We start from the raw sequence: 19140 nt of genomic DNA, 5'->3' as shown, positions 1-19140 counted from the left end.
CTGGACTGTAAAGTTCCCAGCTAGCACAAAACATTAAACAACTTGATCTGGCCTGGACTGTAAAGTTCCCAGCTAGCACAAAACATTCTCACAACTCGATATGGCCTGGACTGTAAAGTTCCCAGCTAGCACAAAACATTCAAACAACTTGATCTGGCCTGGACTGTAAAGTTCCCAGCTAGCACAAAACATTAAACAACTTGATCTGGCCTGGACTGTAACGTTCCCAGCTAACACAAAACATTAAAAACAACTTGAGTTCCCAGTTAGGCTGCACAAAACATTAAACAACTTGACTGGACTGTAAAGTTCCCAGCTAACACAAAACATTAAACAACTTGATCTGGCCTGGACTGTAAAGTTCCCAGCTAACACAAAACATTAAACAACTTGATCTGGCCTGGACTGTAAAGTTCCCAGCTAACACAAAACATTCAACAACTTGATATGGCCTGGACTGTAAAGTTCCCAGTTAGCACAAAACATTAAACATCAAAACATTCATTAAACAACTTGATCTGGCCTAGACTCTAGCACAAAACATTAAACAACTTGATCTGGACTGGACTGTAACGTTCCCAGCTAACACAAAACATTCTCACAACTCGATATGGCCTGGACTGTAAAGTTCCCAGCTAGCACAAAACATTCTCACAACTCGATATGGCCTGGACTGTAACGTTCCCAGCTAACACAAAACATTCCAACAACTCAATCTGGACTGGAAGTTCCCAGCTAGCACACAAACATTTCACCCGATATGGCCTGGACTGTAACTAACAAAACATTCCAACAACTCAATCTGGCCTAGACTGTAAAGTTCCCAGCTTGCACAAAACATTCTAACAACTTGCATGCAAGGTTCCAAAAACAGACGTTCGCAGAACATCCAGGGAAATTAATGTGCTACCTGGGCAAAAGCTGCAGTCTACATACCTGTCTCCTCAGCTGTCTTCTCACACTGAGGGAGGATCTGGGTTCAGGCTGTCTGTCCATGCTGTGGGATGGGCTACTCATATGAGAGGTGTGTCTATTGTTATGAGGGTGTGTCTATTGCTACTGTGTCTCGGGGCTACTGACATAAGGGGTGTGTCTACTGTCCATGCTGTGGGAGGGGCTGTGGATATAAAGGGTGTGTCTACTGTCCATGCTGTGGGATGGGCTGTGGATATAAGGGGTGTGTCTATCCATATGAGGGGTGTGTCTTCTGTCCATGCTGTGGGAGGGGCTGTGGAAATAAGGGTGTGTCTACTGTCCATGCTGTGGGAGGGGCTGTGGAGATAAGGGGTGTGTCTACTGTCCATGCTGTGGGAGGGGCTGTGGATATAAGGGTGTGTCTACTGTCCATGCTGTGGGAGGGGCTGTGGATATAAGAGGCCCGTCTATCGAGGTAACGGGAGGAGTCTCTGTCGATGCTCTGAGCAGTGCTGAGTCTGTAACTATGTGTGTCCATGCTGTGGGATGGGCTATGTATATAAGAGGCCCGTCTGCTGTCAACGTGGCCAGGCCTCCTGGGGTGTGTCTCGCCATGGAGAGGAGTGTCTGTCTACGCTGTGGGAGGGGCTGAGCCTGACTGTGGGTCTGCAGCTGGAGCCCCTGGAGCTGAGGGATGCGTGGCTTCCAGACGGTAACGCCCCCGGGACCTGCAGTAGGGATCCTGCTCCGCTAGAACCCATGGAATAGACAGAACCTAGGAGACAGAGAGAGAGACCTAGAACTCTGAGACCTAGAACTCTGAGACCTAGAACCCTGACACCTAGAACCCTGAGACCTAGAACTCTGAGAGATAGAACTCTGAGATATAGAACTCTGAGATATAGAACTCCGAGACCTATAAATCTGAGAGATAGAACTCTGGGAATAGAAATCTGAGAGATAGAACACTGAGACCTAGAACACTGAGAGATAGAATACTGAGAGATAGAAATCCGAGAGATAGAACTTTGAGAGATAGAACTCTGAGAGATAGAACTCGGGGACCTAGAACTCTGAGAGATAGAACTCTGAGAGATAGAACTTTGAGAGATAGAACTCTGAGAGATAGAACTCTGAGAGATAGAACTTTGAGAGATAGAACTTTGAGAGATAGAACACTGAGAGATAGAACTCGGGGACCTATAACACTGAGAGATAGAACACTGAGAGATAGAACACTGAGAGATAGAACTCGGGGACCGAGCCGAGACAGAACTCTGAGGGATGGTTACCTGAGAAACCGCATCCCTTGTAGGTGTCGTGGCCAATGGGAGGGTAGCGGGTGTGTCTGAGAGGCTGTAGGGGGCGGAGCATGTAGCTGTCGCTAGGCAGAGACATCATACGAGACAGAGACGGCCGGCCTGCCGTCAGCAGGCTACCACGACAACGCTCTTCTTCCACAACCTGGGACAAAAACACGACCATGAACGTCATCTTCCTCATCTTATTAAACTTTTAGTCATTTAGCAGATTCTCTCATCCACAGCGACTTACCCCCCCCCCCCCTCCCAAGGGAATCAAAACCACAACCCTGGAGTTACTTACCACAGTTAAGGACTGATGGGAAGCTGATCTGACCCTAGATCTGTGGTTAGGTCCCCCTGACAGGACTGATGGGAAGCTGATCTGACCCTAGATCTGTGGTTAGGTCCCCCTGACAGGACTGACAGGAAGCTGATCTGACCCTAGATCTGTGGTTAGGTCCCCCCCTGACAGGACTGACAGGAAGCTGATCTGACCCTAGATCTGTGGTTAGCTGTCCCCCTGATCAGGACCTGATCTGACCCTAGATCTGTGGTTAGGTCCCCCCCCCTGACAGGACTGATGGGAAGCTGATCTGACCCTAGATCTGTGGTTAGGTCCCCCCCCCCTGACAGGACTGATGGGAAGCTGATCTGACCCTAGATCTGTGGTTAGGCCCCCCTGACAGGAAGCTGATCTGACCCTAGATCTGTGGTTAGGTCCCCCCTGAAGACTGAGGAAGCTGATCCCTAGATCTGTGGTTAGGTCCCCCCTGACAGGACTGATGGGAAGCTGATCTGACCCTAGATCTGTGGTTAGGTCCCCCCTGACAGGAAGCTGATCTGACCCTAGATCTGTGGTTAGGTCCCCCCCTGACCCTAGATCTGTGGTTAGGTCCCCCCTGACAGGACTGATGGGGAAGCTGATCTGACCCTAGATCTGTGGTTAGGTCCCCCTGACAGGAAGCTGATCTGACCCTAGAGCTGATCCCCCTGACCCTAGATCTGTGGTTAGGTCCCCCTGACAGGACTGATGGGAAGCTGATCTGACCCTAGATCTGTGGTTAGGTCCCCCTGACAGGACTGACAGGAAGCTGATCTGACCCTAGATCTGTGGTTAGGTCCCCCTGACAGGACTGATGGGAAGCTGATCTGACCCTAGATCTGTGGTTAGGTCCCCCTGACAGGAGGAAGCTGATCTGACCCTAGATCTGTGGTTAGGTCCCCCCCCAGGACTGACAGGAAGCTGATCTGACCCTAGATCTGTGGTTAGGTCCCCCCCCCTGACAGGAAGCTGATCTGACCCTAGATCTGTGGTTAGGTCCCCCCCCTGACAGGACTGACAGGAAGCTGATCTGACCCTAGATCTGTGGTTAGGTCCCCCCCTGACAGGACTGACAGGAAGCTGATCTGACCCTAGATCTGTGGTTAGGTCCCCCCCTGACAGGGAAGCTGATCTGACCCTAGATCTGTGGTTAGGTCCCCCCTGACAGGACTGACAGGAAGCTGATCTGACCCTAGATCTGTGGTTAGGTCCCCCCCCCTGACAGGACAGGACTGAGGAAGCTGATCTGACCCTAGATCTGTGGTTAGGTCCCCCCTGACAGGACTGACAGGAAGCTGATCTGACCCTAGATCTGTGGTTAGGTCCCCCCCCTGACAGGACTGACAGGAAGCTGATCTGACCCTAGATCTGTGGTTAGGTCCCCCCTGACAGGACTGATGGGAAGCTGATCTGACCCTAGATCTGTGGTTAGGTCCCCCCCCCTGACAGGAAGCTGATCTGACCCTAGATCTGTGGTTAGGTCCCCCCCCCTGACAGGACTGACAGGAAGCTGATCTGACCCTAGATCTGTGGTTAGGTCCCCCTGACAGGACTGACAGGAAGCTGATCTGACCCTAGATCTGTGGTTAGGTCCCCCCCTGACAGGACTGACAGGAAGCTGATCTGACCCTAGATCTGTGGTTAGGTCCCCCCTGACAGGACTGATGGGAAGCTGATCTGACCCTAGATCTGTGGTTAGGTCCCCCCTGACAGGACTGACAGGAAGCTGATCTGACCCTAGATCTGTGGTTAGGTCCCCCCTGACAGGACTGATGGGAAGCTGATCTGACCCTAGATCTGTGGTTAGGTCCCCCCTGACAGGACTGACAGGAAGCTGATCTGACCCTAGATCTGTGGTTAGGTCCCCCCCTGACAGGACTGATGGGAAGCTGATCTGACCCTAGATCTGTGGTTAGGTCCCCCCTGACAGGACTGATGGGAAGCTGATCTGACCCTAGATCTGTGGTTAGGTCCCCCCCTGACAGGACTGATGGGAAGCTGATCTGACCCTAGATCTGTGGTTAGGTCCCCCTGACAGGACTGATGGGAAGCTGATCTGACCCTAGATCTGTGGTTAGGTCCCCCCTGACAGGACTGATGGGAAGCTGATCTGACCCTAGATCTGTGGTTAGGTCCCCCTGACAGGACTGATGGGAAGCTGATCTGACCCTAGATCTGTGGTTAGGTCCCCCCTGACAGGAAGCTGATCTGACCCTAGATCTGTGGTTAGGTCCCCCCCCTGACAGGACTGAGGACTGATGGGAAGCTGATCTGACCCTAGATCTGTGGTTAGGTCCCCCCCTGACAGGACTGATGGGAAGCTGATCTGACCCTAGATCTGTGGTTAGGTCCCCCTGACAGGACTGACAGGAAGCTGATCTGACCCTAGATCTGTGGTTAGGTCCCCCCTGACAGGACTGACAGGAAGCTGATCTGACCCTAGATCTGTGGTTAGGTCCCCCCCTGACAGGACTGATGGGAAGCTGATCTGACCCTAGATCTGTGGTTAGGTCCCCCCTGACAGGACTGATGGGAAGCTGATCTGACCCTAGATCTGTGGTTAGGTCCCCCCCCCTGACAGGACTGACAGGAAGCTGATCTGACCCTAGATCTGTGGTTAGGTCCCCCCTGACAGGACTGACAGGAAGCTGATCTGACCCTAGATCTGTGGTTAGGTCCCCCCTGACAGGACTGACAGGAAGCTGATCTGACCCTAGATCTGTGGTTAGGTCCCCCCTGACAGGACTGATGGGAAGCTGATCTGACCCTAGATCTGTGGTTAGGTCCCCCCCCCCTGACAGGACTGACAGGAAGCTGATCTGACCCTAGATCTGTGGTTAGGTCCCCCCTGACAGGACTGACAGGAAGCTGATCTGACCCTAGATCTGTGGTTAGGTCCCCCCCCCTGACAGGAAGCTGATCTGACCCTAGATCTGTGGTTAGGGCCCCCCCCCCTGACAGGACTGATGGGAAGCTGATCTGACCCTAGATCTGTGGTTAGGTCCCCCCCCTGACATGGGAAGCTGATCTGACCCTAGATCTGTGGTTAGGTCCCCCCCCCCCTGACAGGAAGCTGATCTGACCCTAGATCTGTGGTTAGGTCCCCCCTGACAGGACCTGATCTGACCCTAGATCTGTGGTTAGGTCCCCCCCTGACAGGACTGACAGGAAGCTGATCTGACCCTAGATCTGTGGTTAGGTCTCCCCCTGACAGGACTGACAGGAAGCTGATCTGACCCTAGATCTGTGGTTAGGTCCCCCTGACAGGACTGACAGGAAGCTGATCTGACCCTAGATCTGTGGTTAGGCCCCCCCCCCCCCTGAGGACAGGACTGATGGGAAGCTGATCTGACCCTAGATCTGTGGTTAGGTCCCCCCTGACAGGACTGACAGGAAGCTGATCTGACCCTAGATCTGTGGTTGACAGGAAGCTGATCCCCCTGATCAGGACTGACAGGAAGCTGATCTGACCCTAGATCTGTGGTTAGGTCCCCCCTGACAGGACTGAGGAAGCTGATCTGACCCTAGATCTGTGGTTAGGTCCCCCCTGACAGGACTGACAGGAAGCTGATCTGACCCTAGATCTGTGGTTAGGTCCCCCCTGACAGGACTGATGGGAAGCTGATCTGACCCTAGATCTGTGGTTAGGTCCCCCCCTGACAGGACTGATGGGAAGCTGATCTGACCCTAGATCTGTGGTTAGGTCCCCCCTGACAGGAAGCTGATCTGACCCTAGATCTGTGGTTAGGTCCCCCCCCTGACAGGACTGATGGGAAGCTGATCTGACCCTAGATCTGTGGTTAGGTCCCCCCTGACAGGACTGATGGGAAGCTGATCTGACCCTAGATCTGTGGTTAGGTCCCCCCCTGACAGGACTGATGGGAAGCTGATCTGACCCTAGATCTGTGGTTAGGTCCCCCCCTGACAGGACTGATGGGAAGCTGATCTGACCCTAGATCTGTGGTTAGGTCCCCCTGACAGGACTGACAGGAAGCTGATCTGACCCTAGATCTGTGGTTAGGTCCCCCCTGACAGGACTGACAGGAAGCTGATCTGACCCTAGATCTGTGGTTAGGTCCCCCTGACAGGACTGATGGGAAGCTGATCTGACCCTAGATCTGTGGTTAGGTCCCCCCTGACAGGACTGACAGGAAGCTGATCTGACCCTAGATCTGTGGTTAGTCCCCCCCCCCTGACCCTAGATCTGTGGTTAGGTCCCCCCTGACAGGACTGATGGGAAGCTGATCTGACCCTAGATCTGTGGTTAGGCCCCCCTGACAGGACTGAAGCTGATCTGACCCTAGATCTGTGGTTAGGTCCCCCCTGACAGGACTGATGGGAAGCTGATCTGACCCTAGATCTGTGGTTAGGTCCCCCCTGACAGGACTGATGGGAAGCTGATCTGACCCTAGATCTGTGGTTAGGTCCCCCCCCCCTGACAGGACTGACAGGAAGCTGATCTGACCCTAGATCTGTGGTTAGGTCCCCCTGACAGGACAGGAAGCTGATCTGACCCTAGATCTGTGGTTAGGTCCCCCTGACAGGACTGACAGGAAGCTGATCTGACCCTAGATCTGTGGTTAGGTCCCCCTGACAGGACTGATGGGAAGCTGATCTGACCCTAGATCTGTGGTTAGGTCCCCCCTGACAGGAAGCTGATCTGACCCTAGATCTGTGGTTAGGTCCCCCCCTGACAGGACTGATGGGAAGCTGATCTGACCCTAGATCTGTGGTTAGGTCCCCCTGACAGGACAGGACTGACAGGAAGCTGATCTGACCCTAGATCTGTGGTTAGGTCCCCCTGACAGGACTGATGGGAAGCTGATCTGACCCTAGATCTGTGGTTAGGTCCCCCCCTGACAGGAAGCTGATCTGACCCTAGATCTGTGGTTAGGTCCCCCCTGACAGGACTGACAGGAAGCTGATCTGACCCTAGATCTGTGGTTAGGTCCCCCCTGACAGGACTGATGGGAAGCTGATCTGACCCTAGATCTGTGGTTAGGTCCCCCCTGACAGGACTGACAGGAAGCTGATCTGACCCTAGATCTGTGGTTAGGTCCCCCCCCTGACAGGACTGACAGGAAGCTGATCTGACCCTAGATCTGTGGTTAGGTCCCCCCCTGACAGGACTGACAGGAAGCTGATCTGACCCTAGATCTGTGGTTAGGGCCCCCCCCCTGACAGGACTGATGGGAAGCTGATCTGACCCTAGATCTGTGGAGGTCCCCCTGACTGACAGGAAGCTGATCTGACCCTAGATCTGTGGTTAGGTCCCCCCTGACAGGACTGATGGGAAGCTGATCTGACCCTAGATCTGTGGTTAGGTGACAGGAAGCTGATCTGACCCTAGATCTGTGGTTAGGCCCCCCCCTGACAGGACTGACAGGAAGCTGATCTGACCCTAGATCTGTGGTTAGGTCCCCCCCTGACAGGACTGACAGGAAGCTGATCTGACCCTAGATCTGTGGTTAGGTCCCCCCCTGACAGGACTGACAGGAAGCTGATCTGACCCTAGATCTGTGGTTAGGTCCCCCCCCTGACCTAGAGGACTGACAGGAAGCTGATCTGACCCTAGATCTGTGGTTAGGTCCCCCCTGACAGGAAGCTGATCTGACCCTAGATCTGTGGTTAGGTCCCCCCCTGATGGGAAGCTGATCTGACCCTAGATCTGTGGTTAGGTCCCCCCCCCCCCCTGACAGGACTGAGGAAGCTGATCTGACCCTAGATCTGTGGTTAGGTCCCCCCCCCCCTGACAGGACTGATGGGAAGCTGATCTGACCCTAGATCTGTGGTTAGGTCCCCCCTGACAGGAAGCTGATCTGACCCTAGATCTGTGGTTAGGGCCCCCCCCCCCTGACAGGACTGATGGGAAGCTGATCTGACCCTAGATCTGTGGTTAGGTCCCCCCAGGACAGGAAGCTGATCTGACCCTAGATCTGTGGTTAGGTCCCCCCCTGACAGGACTGATGGGAAGCTGATCTGACCCTAGATCTGTGGTTAGGTCCCCCCCCTGACAGGACTGATGGGAAGCTGATCTGACCCTAGATCTGTGGTTAGGTCCCCCCAGGACCTGATCTGACCCTAGATCTGTGGTTAGGTCCCCCCCCCTGACCCAGGACTGACAGGAAGCTGATCTGACCCTAGATCTGTGGTTAGGCCCCCCCCCTGACAGGACTGATGGGAAGCTGATCTGACCCTAGATCTGTGGTTAGGTCCCCCCCTGACAGGAAGCTGATCTGACCCTAGATCTGTGGTTAGGTCCCCCCCCTGACAGGACTGATGGGAAGCTGATCTGACCCTAGATCTGTGGTTAGAGGTCCCCCCCCCTGACAGGACAGCTGATCTGACCCTAGATCTGTGGTTAGGTCCCCCCCCCCTGACAGGACTAGAGGAAGCTGATCTGACCCTAGATCTGTGGTTAGGTCCCCCCCCCTGACAGGACTGATGGGAAGCTGATCTGACCCTAGATCTGTGGTTAGGTCCCCCTGACAGGACTGACAGGAAGCTGATCTGACCCTAGATCTGTGGTTAGGTCCCCCCAGGACAGGAAGCTGATCTGACCCTAGATCTGTGGTTAGGTCCCCCCTGACAGGACTGATGGGACAGGCTGATCTGACCCTAGATCTGTGGTTAGGTCCCCCCTGACAGGACTGACAGGAAGCTGATCTGACCTAGATCTGTGGTTAGGTCCCCCCCAGGACTGATGGGAAGCTGATCTGACCCTAGATCTGTGGTTAGGTCCCCCTGACAGGACTGATGGGAAGCTGATCTGACCCTAGATCTGTGGTTAGGTCCCCCCTGACAGGACTGATGGGAAGCTGATCTGACCCTAGATCTGTGGTTAGGTCCCCCCCTGACCTGATCTGACCCTAGATCTGTGGTTAGGTCCCCCCTGACAGGAAGCTGATCTGACCCTAGATCTGTGGTTAGGTCCCCCCTGACAGGACTGAGGAAGCTGATCTGACCCTAGATCTGTGGTTAGGTCCCCCCCCCCTGACAGGACTGATGGGAAGCTGATCTGACCCTAGATCTGTGGTTAGGTCCCCCCTGACAGGAAGCTGATAGTCCCCCCCTGACAGGACCCTAGATCTGTGGTTAGGTCCCCCCCAGGAAGCTGATCTGACCCTAGATCAGGACTGATGGGAAGCTGATCTGACCCTAGATCTGTGGTTAGGTCCCCCCCCTGACAGGACTGATGGGAAGCTGATCTGACCCTAGATCTGTGGTTAGGTCCCCCCTGACAGGACTGATGGGAAGCTGATCTGACCCTAGATCTGTGGTTAGGTCCCCCCCCTGACAGGAATGGGAAGCTGATCTGACCCTAGATCTGTGGTTAGGTCCCCCCTGACAGGACTGATGGGAAGCTGATCTGACCCTAGATCTGTGGTTAGGTCCCCCCCTGACAGGACTGATGGGAAGCTGATCTGACCCTAGATCTGTGGTTAGGTCCCCCCCCCCCTGACAGGACTGATGGGAAGCTGATCTGACCCTGACAGGAGATCTGTGGTTAGGTCCCCCCCAGGACTGATGGGAAGCTGATCTGACCCTAGATCTGTGGTTAGGTCCCCCCCCCCCTGACAGGACTGATGGGAAGCTGATCTGACCCTAGATCTGTGGTTAGGTCCCCCCTGACAGGACTGATGGGAAGCTGATCTGACCCTAGATCTGTGGTTAGGGTCCCCCCTGACAGGACTGACAGGAAGCTGATCTGACCCTAGATCTGTGGTTAGGTCCCCCCTGACAGGACTGACAGGAAGCTGATCTGACCCTAGATCTGTGGTTAGGTCCCCCTGACAGGACTGATGGGAAGCTGATCTGACCCTAGATCTGTGGTTGGTCCCCCCTGATGGGAAGCTGATCTGACCCTAGATCTGTGGTTAGGTCCCCCCTGACAGGAAGCTGATCTGACCCTAGATCTGTGGTTAGGTCCCCCCTGACAGGACTGATGGGAAGCTGATCTGACCCTAGATCTGTGGTTAGGTCCCCCCTGACAGGACTGATGGGAAGCTGATCTGACCCTAGATCTGTGGTTAGGTCCCCCCTGACAGGACTGATGGGAAGCTGATCTGACCCTAGATCTGTGGTTAGGTCCCCCCTGACAGGACTGATGGGAAGCTGATCTGACCCTAGATCTGTGGTTAGGTCCCCCCTGACACCCTAGACTGATGGGAAGCTGATCTGACCCTAGATCTGTGGTTAGGTCCCCCCCTGACAGGAAGCTGATCTGACCCTAGATCTGTGGTTAGGTCCCCCCCCCCTGACAGGACTGATGGGAAGCTGATCTGACCCTAGATCTGTGGTTAGGTCCCCCTGACAGGACTGATGGGAAGCTGATCTGACCCTAGATCTGTGGTTAGGTCCCCCCTGACAGGACTGACAGGAAGCTGATCTGACCCTAGATCTGTGGTTAGGTCCCCCCCTGACAGGACTGACAGGAAGCTGATCTGACCCTAGATCTGTGGTTAGGTCCCCCTGACAGGGAAGCTGATCTGACCCTAGATCTGTGGTTAGGTCCCCCCTGACAGGAAGCTGATCTGACCCTAGATCTGTGGTTAGGCCCCCCCCCCTGACAGGACTGATGGGAAGCTGATCTGACCCTAGATCTGTGGTTAGGTCCCCCCTGACAGGACTGACAGGAAGCTGATCTGACCCTAGATCTGTGGTTAGGTCCCCCCTGACAGGACTGATGGGAAGCTGATCTGACCCTAGATCTGTGGTTAGGTCCCCCCCTGACAGGACAGGAAGCTGATCTGACCCTAGATCTGTGGTTAGGTCCCCCCTGACAGGACTGACAGGAAGCTGATCTGACCCTAGATCTGTGGTTAGGCCCCCCTGACAGGACTGACAGGAAGCTGATCTGACCCTAGATCTGTGGTTAGGTCCCCCCCTGACAGGACTGATGGGAAGCTGATCTGACCCTAGATCTGTGGTTAGGTCCCCCCTGACAGGACTGAGGAAGCTGATCTGACCCTAGATCTGTGGTTAGGTCCCCCCTGACAGGACTGATGGGAAGCTGATCTGACCCTAGATCTGTGGTTAGGGCCCCCCCCTGACAGGACTGATGGGAAGCTGATCTGACCCTAGATCTGTGGTTAGGTCCCCCCTGACAGGACTGATGGGAAGCTGATCTGACCCTAGATCTGTGGTTAGGTCCCCCCTGACAGGACTGATGGGAAGCTGATCTGACCCTAGATCTGGACCCTAGATCTGACCCTAGATCTGGTGACAGGTCCCCCCTGACTGACAGGAAGCTGATCTGACCCTAGATCTGTGGTTAGGGCCCCCCCCCCTGACAGGACTGATGGGAAGCTGATCTGACCCTAGATCTGTGGTTAGGTCCCCCCCTGACAGGACTGATGGGAAGCTGATCTGACCCTAGATCTGTGGTTAGGTCCCCCCCCCCTGACAGGAAGCTGATCTGACCCTAGATCTGTGGTTAGGTCCCCCCCCCCTGACAGGACTGATGGGAAGCTGATCTGACCCTAGATCTGTGGTTAGGTCCCCCCTGACAGGGACTGAGGAAGCTGATCTGACCCTAGATCTGTGGTTAGGCCCCCCTGACAGGACTGATGGGAAGCTGATCTGACCCTAGATCTGTGGTTAGGTCCCCCCTGACAGGACTGAGGAAGCTGATCTGACCCTAGATCTGTGGTTAGGTCCCCCCCCCCTGACAGGACTGATGGGAAGCTGATCTGACCCTAGATCTGTGGTTAGGTCCCCCCTGACAGGACTGACAGGAAGCTGATCTGACCCTAGATCTGTGGTTAGGTCCCCCCCCTGACAGGAAGCTGATCTGACCCTAGATCTGTGGTTAGGTCCCCCCTGACAGGACTGATGGGAAGCTGATCTGACCCAGATCTGTGGTTAGATCTGACAGGTTAGGTCCCCCTGACAGGACTGACAGGAAGCTGATCTGACCCTAGATCTGTGGTTAGGTCCCCCCTGACAGGACTGATGGGAAGCTGATCTGACCCTAGATCTGTGGTTAGGTCCCCCCCTGACAGGAAGCTGATCTGACCCTAGATCTGAGGTCCCCCCTGACAGGGGAAGCTGATCTGACCCTAGATCTGTGGTTAGGTCCCCCCTGACAGGACTGAGGAAGCTGATCTGACCCTAGATCTGTGGACAGGACTGATGGGAAGCTGATCTGACCCTAGATCTGTGGTTAGGTCCCCCTGACAGGACTGATGGGAAGCTGATCTGACCCTAGATCTGTGGTTAGTCCCCCCCCCCCTGACAGGACTGATGGGAAGCTGATCTGACCCTAGATCTGTGGTTAGGTCCCCCCCTGACAGGACTGATGGGAAGCTGATCTGACCCTAGATCTGTGGTTAGGTCCCCCCTGACAGGACTGATGGGAAGCTGATCTGACCCTAGATCTGTGGTTAGGTCCCCCCTGACAGGACTGATGGGAAGCTGATCTGACCCTAGATCTGTGGTTAGGTCCCCCCCCTGACAGGAAGCTGATCTGACCCTAGATCTGTGGTTAGGTCCCCCTGACAGGACTGATGGGAAGCTGATCTGACCCTAGATCTGTGGTTAGGTCCCCCCCTGACAGGACTGATGGGAAGCTGATCTGACCCTAGATCTGTGGTTAGGTCCCCCCCCCCCCTGACAGGACTGATGGGAAGCTGATCTGACCCTAGATCTGTGGTTAGGTCCCCCCTGACAGGACTGATGGGAAGCTGATCTGACCCTAGATCTGTGGTTAGGTCCCCCTGACAGGACTGACAGGAAGCTGATCTGACCCTAGATCTGTGGTTAGGGTCCCCCCCCTGACAGGACTGATGGGAAGCTGATCTGACCCTAGATCTGTGGTTAGGACCCTAGATCCCCCTGACAGGACTGATGGGAAGCTGATCTGACCCTAGATCTGTGGTTAGGTCCCCCCCCTGACAGGACTGATGATCTGGAAGTCCCCCCTGATCTGACCCTAGATCTGTGGTTAGGTCCCCCCTGACAGGACTGATGGGAAGCTGATCTGACCCTAGATCTGTGGTTAGGTCCCCCCTGACAGGAAGCTGATCTGACCCTAGATCTGTGGTTAGGTCCCCCCTGACAGGACTGAAGCTGATCTGACCCTAGATCTGTGGTTAGGTCCCCCCCTGACAGGACTGATGGGAAGCTGATCTGACCCTAGATCTGTGGTTAGGTCCCCCCTGACAGGACTGATGGGAAGCTGATCTGACCCTAGATCTGTGGTTAGGTCCCCCCCTGACAGGAAGCTGATCTGACCCTAGATCTGTGGTTAGGTCCCCCCTGACAGGACCTGATCTGACCCTAGATCTGTGGTTATGACAGGAAGCTGATCTGACCCTAGATCTGTGGTTAGGTCCCCCCCCTGAGGAAGCTGATCTGACCCTAGATCTGTGGTTAGGTCCCCCCTGACAGGAAGCTGATCTGACCCTAGATCTGTGGTTAGGTCCCCCCCCCCTGACAGGACTGACAGGAAGCTGATCTGACCCTAGATCTGTGGTTAGGTCCCCCCCCCCTGACAGGAAGCTGATCTGACCCTAGATCTGTGGTTAGGTCCCCCCCTGACAGGAAGCTGATCTGACCCTAGATCTGTGGTTAGGTCCCCCCCCTGACAGGACTGATGGGAAGCTGATCTGACCCTAGATCTGTGGTTAGGTCCCCCCTGACAGGACTGATGGGAAGCTGATCTGACCCTAGATCTGTGGTTAGGTCCCCCCTGACAGGAAGCTGATCTGACCCTAGATCTGTGGTTAGGTCCCCCCCTGACAGGACTGATGGGAAGCTGATCTGACCCTAGATCTGTGGTTAGGTCTGACCCCCCTGACAGGACTGAGGAAGCTGATCTGACCCTAGATCTGTGGTTAGGTCCCCCCCCCTGACAGGACTGATGGGAAGCTGATCTGACCCTAGATCTGTGGTTAGGTCCCCCCCCTGACAGGACAGGAAGCTGATCTGACCCTAGATCTGTGGTTAGGTCCCCCCCTGACCTGACCCTAGACAGGACTGATGGGAAGCTGATCTGACCCTAGATCTGTGGTTAGGTCCCCCCCCTGACAGGAAGCTGATCTGACCCTAGATCTGTGGTTAGGTCCCCCTGTCCCCCCCTAGATCCTGACAGGACTGATGGGAAGCTGATCTGACCCTAGATCTGTGGTTAGGTCCCCCCCCTGACAGGACTGATGGGAAGCTGATCTGACCCTAGATCTGTGGTTAGGTCCCCCCCCCTGACCCTGACCCTAGATCTGTGGTTAGGTCCCCCCTGACAGGACTGATGGGAAGCTGATCTGACCCTAGATCTGTGGTTAGGTCCCCCCCCTGACAGGACTGATGGGAAGCTGATCTGACCCTAGATCTGTGGTTAGGTCCCCCCTGACAGGACAGGAAGCTGATCTGACCCTAGATCTGTGGTTAGGTCCCCCTGACAGGACTGAGCTGATCTGACCCTAGATCTGTGGTTAGGTCCCCCCTGACAGGACTGATGGGAAGCTGATCTGACCCTAGATCTGTGGTTAGGTCCCCCCTGACAGGACTGACAGGAAGCTGATCTGACCTAGATCTGTGGTTAGGTCCCCCCTGACAGGACTGACAGGAAGCTGATCTGACCCTAGATCTGACCCTAGATCTGTGGTTAGGTCCCCCCTGACAGGACTGACAGGAAGCTGATCTGACCCTAGATCTGTGGTTAGGTCCCCCTGACAGGACTGACAGGAAGCTGATCTGACCCTAGATCTGTGGTTAGGTCCCCCCCTGACAGGAAGCTGATCTGACCCTAGATCTGTGGTTAGGTCCCCCCTGACAGGACTCTGATAGATCTGGAAGCTGATCTGACCCTAGATCTGTGGTTAGGTCCCCCCTGACCCCTGATCTGACCCTAGATCTGTGGTTAGGTCCCCCCTGATCCCCCCTGACAGGACTGACAGGAAGCTGATCTGACCCTAGATCTGTGGTTAGGTCCCCCCTCACAGGACTGACAGGAAGCTGATCTGACCCTAGATCTGTGGTTAGGTCCCCCCTGACCCTAGAGATCTGACCCTAGATCTGTGGTTAGGTCCCCCCTGACCCTAGGATCTGTGGTTAGAAGTCCCCCCTGACCCTAGATCTGTGGTTAGGTCCCCCCCCCCCTGACAGGAAGCTGATCTGACCCTAGATCTGTGGTTAGGTCCCCCTGACCCCCCTGACCCTAGATCTGTGGTTATCTGTGGGTCCCCCCCCTGACAGGACTGACAGGAAGCTGATCTGACCCTAGATCTGTGGTTAGGTCCCCCCTGACCCTAGATCTGTGGTTAGGTCCCCCCTGACCCTAGATCTGTGGTTAGGTCCCCCCCCTGACCCTAGATCTGTGGTTAGGTCCCCCCCCCTAGATCTGTGGTTAGGTCCCCCCCCCCTGACCCTAGATCTGTAGTTAGGTCCCCCTGACCCCTAGATCTGTGGTTAGGTCCCCCCTGACCCTAGATCTGTGGTTAGGTCCCCCCTGACCCTAGATCTGTGGTTAGCCCCCCTGACCCCTAGATCTGTGGTTGACCTAGATCCTGTGGTTAGCCCCCCTGACCCTAGATCTGTGGTTAGGTCCCCCCCTGACCCTAGATCTGTGGTTAGGTCCCCCCCTGACCCTAGATCTGTGGTTAGGTCCACCTACAGGCGATCCATCTCCATACCTGTCCAGATGATTCCACACCGCCCACTGTGGCGTTGATGGCCTCCTGTCGCGCCTCCTCTTGCCTGGCCTCCTGTTGCCTGGCCTCCTCCTGACGCGCCTCCTCCTCCTTGGCCTCCTCCTCTGCCTCCTCCTGTGCCTCCTTGTTGCTCTCCTCCAGGTGTTTCATCAACACCGCCACCACCACGTTGACCAGCACGAACTGGGCCGTCAGGACGAAGGTCACGAAGTAGACCGGAGAAACCAGAGGGAGGTAGGACAGACAGGAACGGTCCTCTGGACGACAGTCCCGCAGCGTGTCCTGAGGGGACAGAGGGATGATACTATTGGGACAGGTAGCTCAGACGACAAGAGGAAGGTAGGACAGACAGGAACGGTCCTCTGGACGACAGTCCCTCAGCGTGTCCTGAGGGGACAGAGGGATGATACTATTGGGACAGGTAGCTCAGACGACAAGAGGGTTGAGAAAGACACATCATCCCGAAGACAGAGCAACAGAATACTACTATTGGGACAGGTAGCTCAGACGACAAGAGGGTTGAGAAAGAGACAAACATCATCCCGAAGACAGAGCAACAGAATACTACTATTGGGACAGGTAGCTCAGACGACAAGAGGGTTGAGAAAGACACATCATCCCAAAGACAGAGCAACAGAATACTACTTTTGATACTTAAGTATATTTTAGCGATTAAATTCACTTTTGATTCTAAAGTATATTAAAAAACCAAATACTTTTGGACTTTTACTTAAAGTAGTATTTTACTGTATGACTTTCATTTGAGTCATTTTTCCATTAAAATGTATCTTTACTTTTACTCAAGTATGACAACGAGGTTCTAGTTTCTGTCAAGATGCTTGAGGACACCAGAAAATGGGGACTGTTGTTTACTGAAGAACAGGAGACCCTAACCCTTATACTGTTACACAATGTCATTGTCCATGCTTTTCATGCCAACAGAGCTTCTTGTGTAGAATGATGGCATTACGTTGTATTGTGTTTCTCAGGCTGTAACTCCAGTCCTGACCACCAGGTGGAGCCATTGAGTTGAGCCACAACCTGTCTGTTGGCACAAGACACACAGAGCCAAGCCAATCAGAGAGCCAGAGTGTCTGACTGACTTGGATAACAGCCAATTACCAATTACCCGGGGGAAGGGAGATGGTTTTAGCCAATGAGCGATTCAGATAAATATCTCTGGTTCCCTCAACGTTCCGTGTAGGTTCGAAAAACGTTCCATGTTGGTTTACTAGGTTATGAATCAGGTTCCACTGACAGACATCTGGGAACAGTGTTCTGTGTTCTGTGTGTGTGTCCTATGTTCTGTGTGTGTGTCCTGTGTTCTGTGTGTGTGTCCTGTGTTCTGTGTTCTGTGTGTGTGTCCTGTGTTCTGTGTGTGTGTCCTGTGTTCTGTGTTCTGTGTGTGTGTTCTGTGTGTGTGTTCTGTGTTCTGTGTGTGTTCTGTGTTCTGTGTGTGTGTTCTGTGTTCTGTGTGTGTGTTCTGTGTTCTGTGCGTGTGTTCTGTGTGTGTGTCCTGTGTTCTGTGTGTGTGTTCTGTGTTCTGTGTGTGTTCTGTGCATGTGTTCTGTGTGTGTGTCCTGTGTTCTGTGTGTGTGTTCTGTGTGTGTGTTCTATGTTCTTCAAACAATGCCAGCTCCAAGCCTTAAATAGAAGCTCCAGACGCGTGACTCCTGAGTGGCGCAGCGGTCTAAGGCAGTGCATCGCAGTGCTTGAGGACCGCCACTACAGACCCGGGTTCGATCCCAGGCTGTGTCACAACCAGCAGTGACCAGGAGTCCCATAGGGCGGGGCACAATTGTCCCAGCATCGTTTAGGGGAGGTTTACATGGCTCATCGCACTCTAGCGACTCCTTGTGGCGGGCCGGGCGCCTGCAGGCCGACTCCTGTTGTCAGTTGAACGGTGTTTCCCTCTGACACGTTGCGGTGCGGCTTCTGGGTTAAGCGGGCGGGGTGTTAAGAAGCGAAGTTTTGGTGGGTCATGTTTTTTCGGAGGACGCAATGACTCGACCTTCACCTCCCGAGCCCGTTGGGGAGTTGCAGCGATGAGACAAAATCAATTGGAGAGTAAAATAATATATAGATATTTGTTTTAATAGAACGTCCACAACGGGTAAGAACCTGTAACGAAGTATTAGAACCCTGTGTAAAAGCAAGAAGAATGTCTGAATTCAGTAGCAGTCTTCATTTTCTATTAATGAGGGGTTTCCTCTGTGCCTGGAACAACAACAAGGTCTCCAACTAAACCCTGTTTCCCCAGCTGTGATCTGATTGGTTGACTGTCACCCTCTGATTGGGTAGTTTACCTTCATAATTCCATTCCAGTTGTCACCGGTGGAAACGCTGAACAAGGTGAGGAACGCCATGCCAAAGTTCTGGAACGTGGCGTGACGACTCAGACCCTCACACGGGTTCTCCTCGGAACACTCTATAAACACAGAGAACACATGAAGGGGGGTAGTGGGGTGATATATAGAGAGAGATGGAAGGGGGTGTGAGGGGAGGAGAAAGAGAGGGGGAGAGAGAGAGGGAGGGAGGGAGGGAGGGAGGGGGAGGGAGGGGGAGAGAGGGAGAGGGAGGAGAAAGAGAGGGGGAGAGAGAGAGGGAGAGAGAGAGGGGAGAGAGGGGAGGGAGTGAAAGAGAAGGGGAGGGAGGGAGGGAGGGAGGGAGGGAGGGAGGGAGGGAGGGGGAGGGAGGGAGGGAGAAACAGAGAGAGAGAGAGAGAGAGAGAAAAAATAGGAGAAGGAAGAGGTAATTAATTTCAGGGAAATCAACTCAACAGCTCATCAGCGTAAATGAAACACACTCACACACTCACAGCACTGTGACTGACCCAGTTTCCCAAACAGCTCCACTCCCAGTGCTGCATAGATGAAGAACAGCAACATGAAGAGGAGACCCAGATTCCCCACCTAGAGACACAGAATATATTATAATGGAGGATAGAATA

At 54.3% G+C, this 19140-nt stretch overlaps 1 protein-coding gene across 1 annotated transcript in view; it reads right to left on the bottom strand.

Annotated features, from left to right (window-relative positions):
* Positions 1-1493: 1493 nt before the first annotated feature.
* The window catches only part of LOC135560297 (uncharacterized), a 26161-nt gene continuing 8514 nt past the window's right edge, over positions 1494-19140 (bottom strand). The window contains exons 3-7 of the mRNA XM_065002153.1: positions 19024-19102; positions 18497-18618; positions 16173-16472; positions 2208-2379; positions 1494-1690 (exon numbers count right to left, since the gene is read on the bottom strand). Coding sequence (XP_064858225.1) covers positions 1494-1690; positions 2208-2379; positions 16173-16472; positions 18497-18618; positions 19024-19102 — 870 coding nt within the window. The remainder of the gene's footprint in view (positions 1691-2207; positions 2380-16172; positions 16473-18496; positions 18619-19023; positions 19103-19140) is intronic.

This window comes from Oncorhynchus nerka, linkage group LG15 (assembly GCF_034236695.1).
Source record: "Oncorhynchus nerka isolate Pitt River linkage group LG15, Oner_Uvic_2.0, whole genome shotgun sequence".
Lineage (NCBI taxonomy): Eukaryota > Metazoa > Chordata > Actinopteri > Salmoniformes > Salmonidae > Oncorhynchus > Oncorhynchus nerka.
Note: the sequence above shows the minus strand (reverse complement) of the source record. Positions and strands in the feature narration are given on the sequence as shown.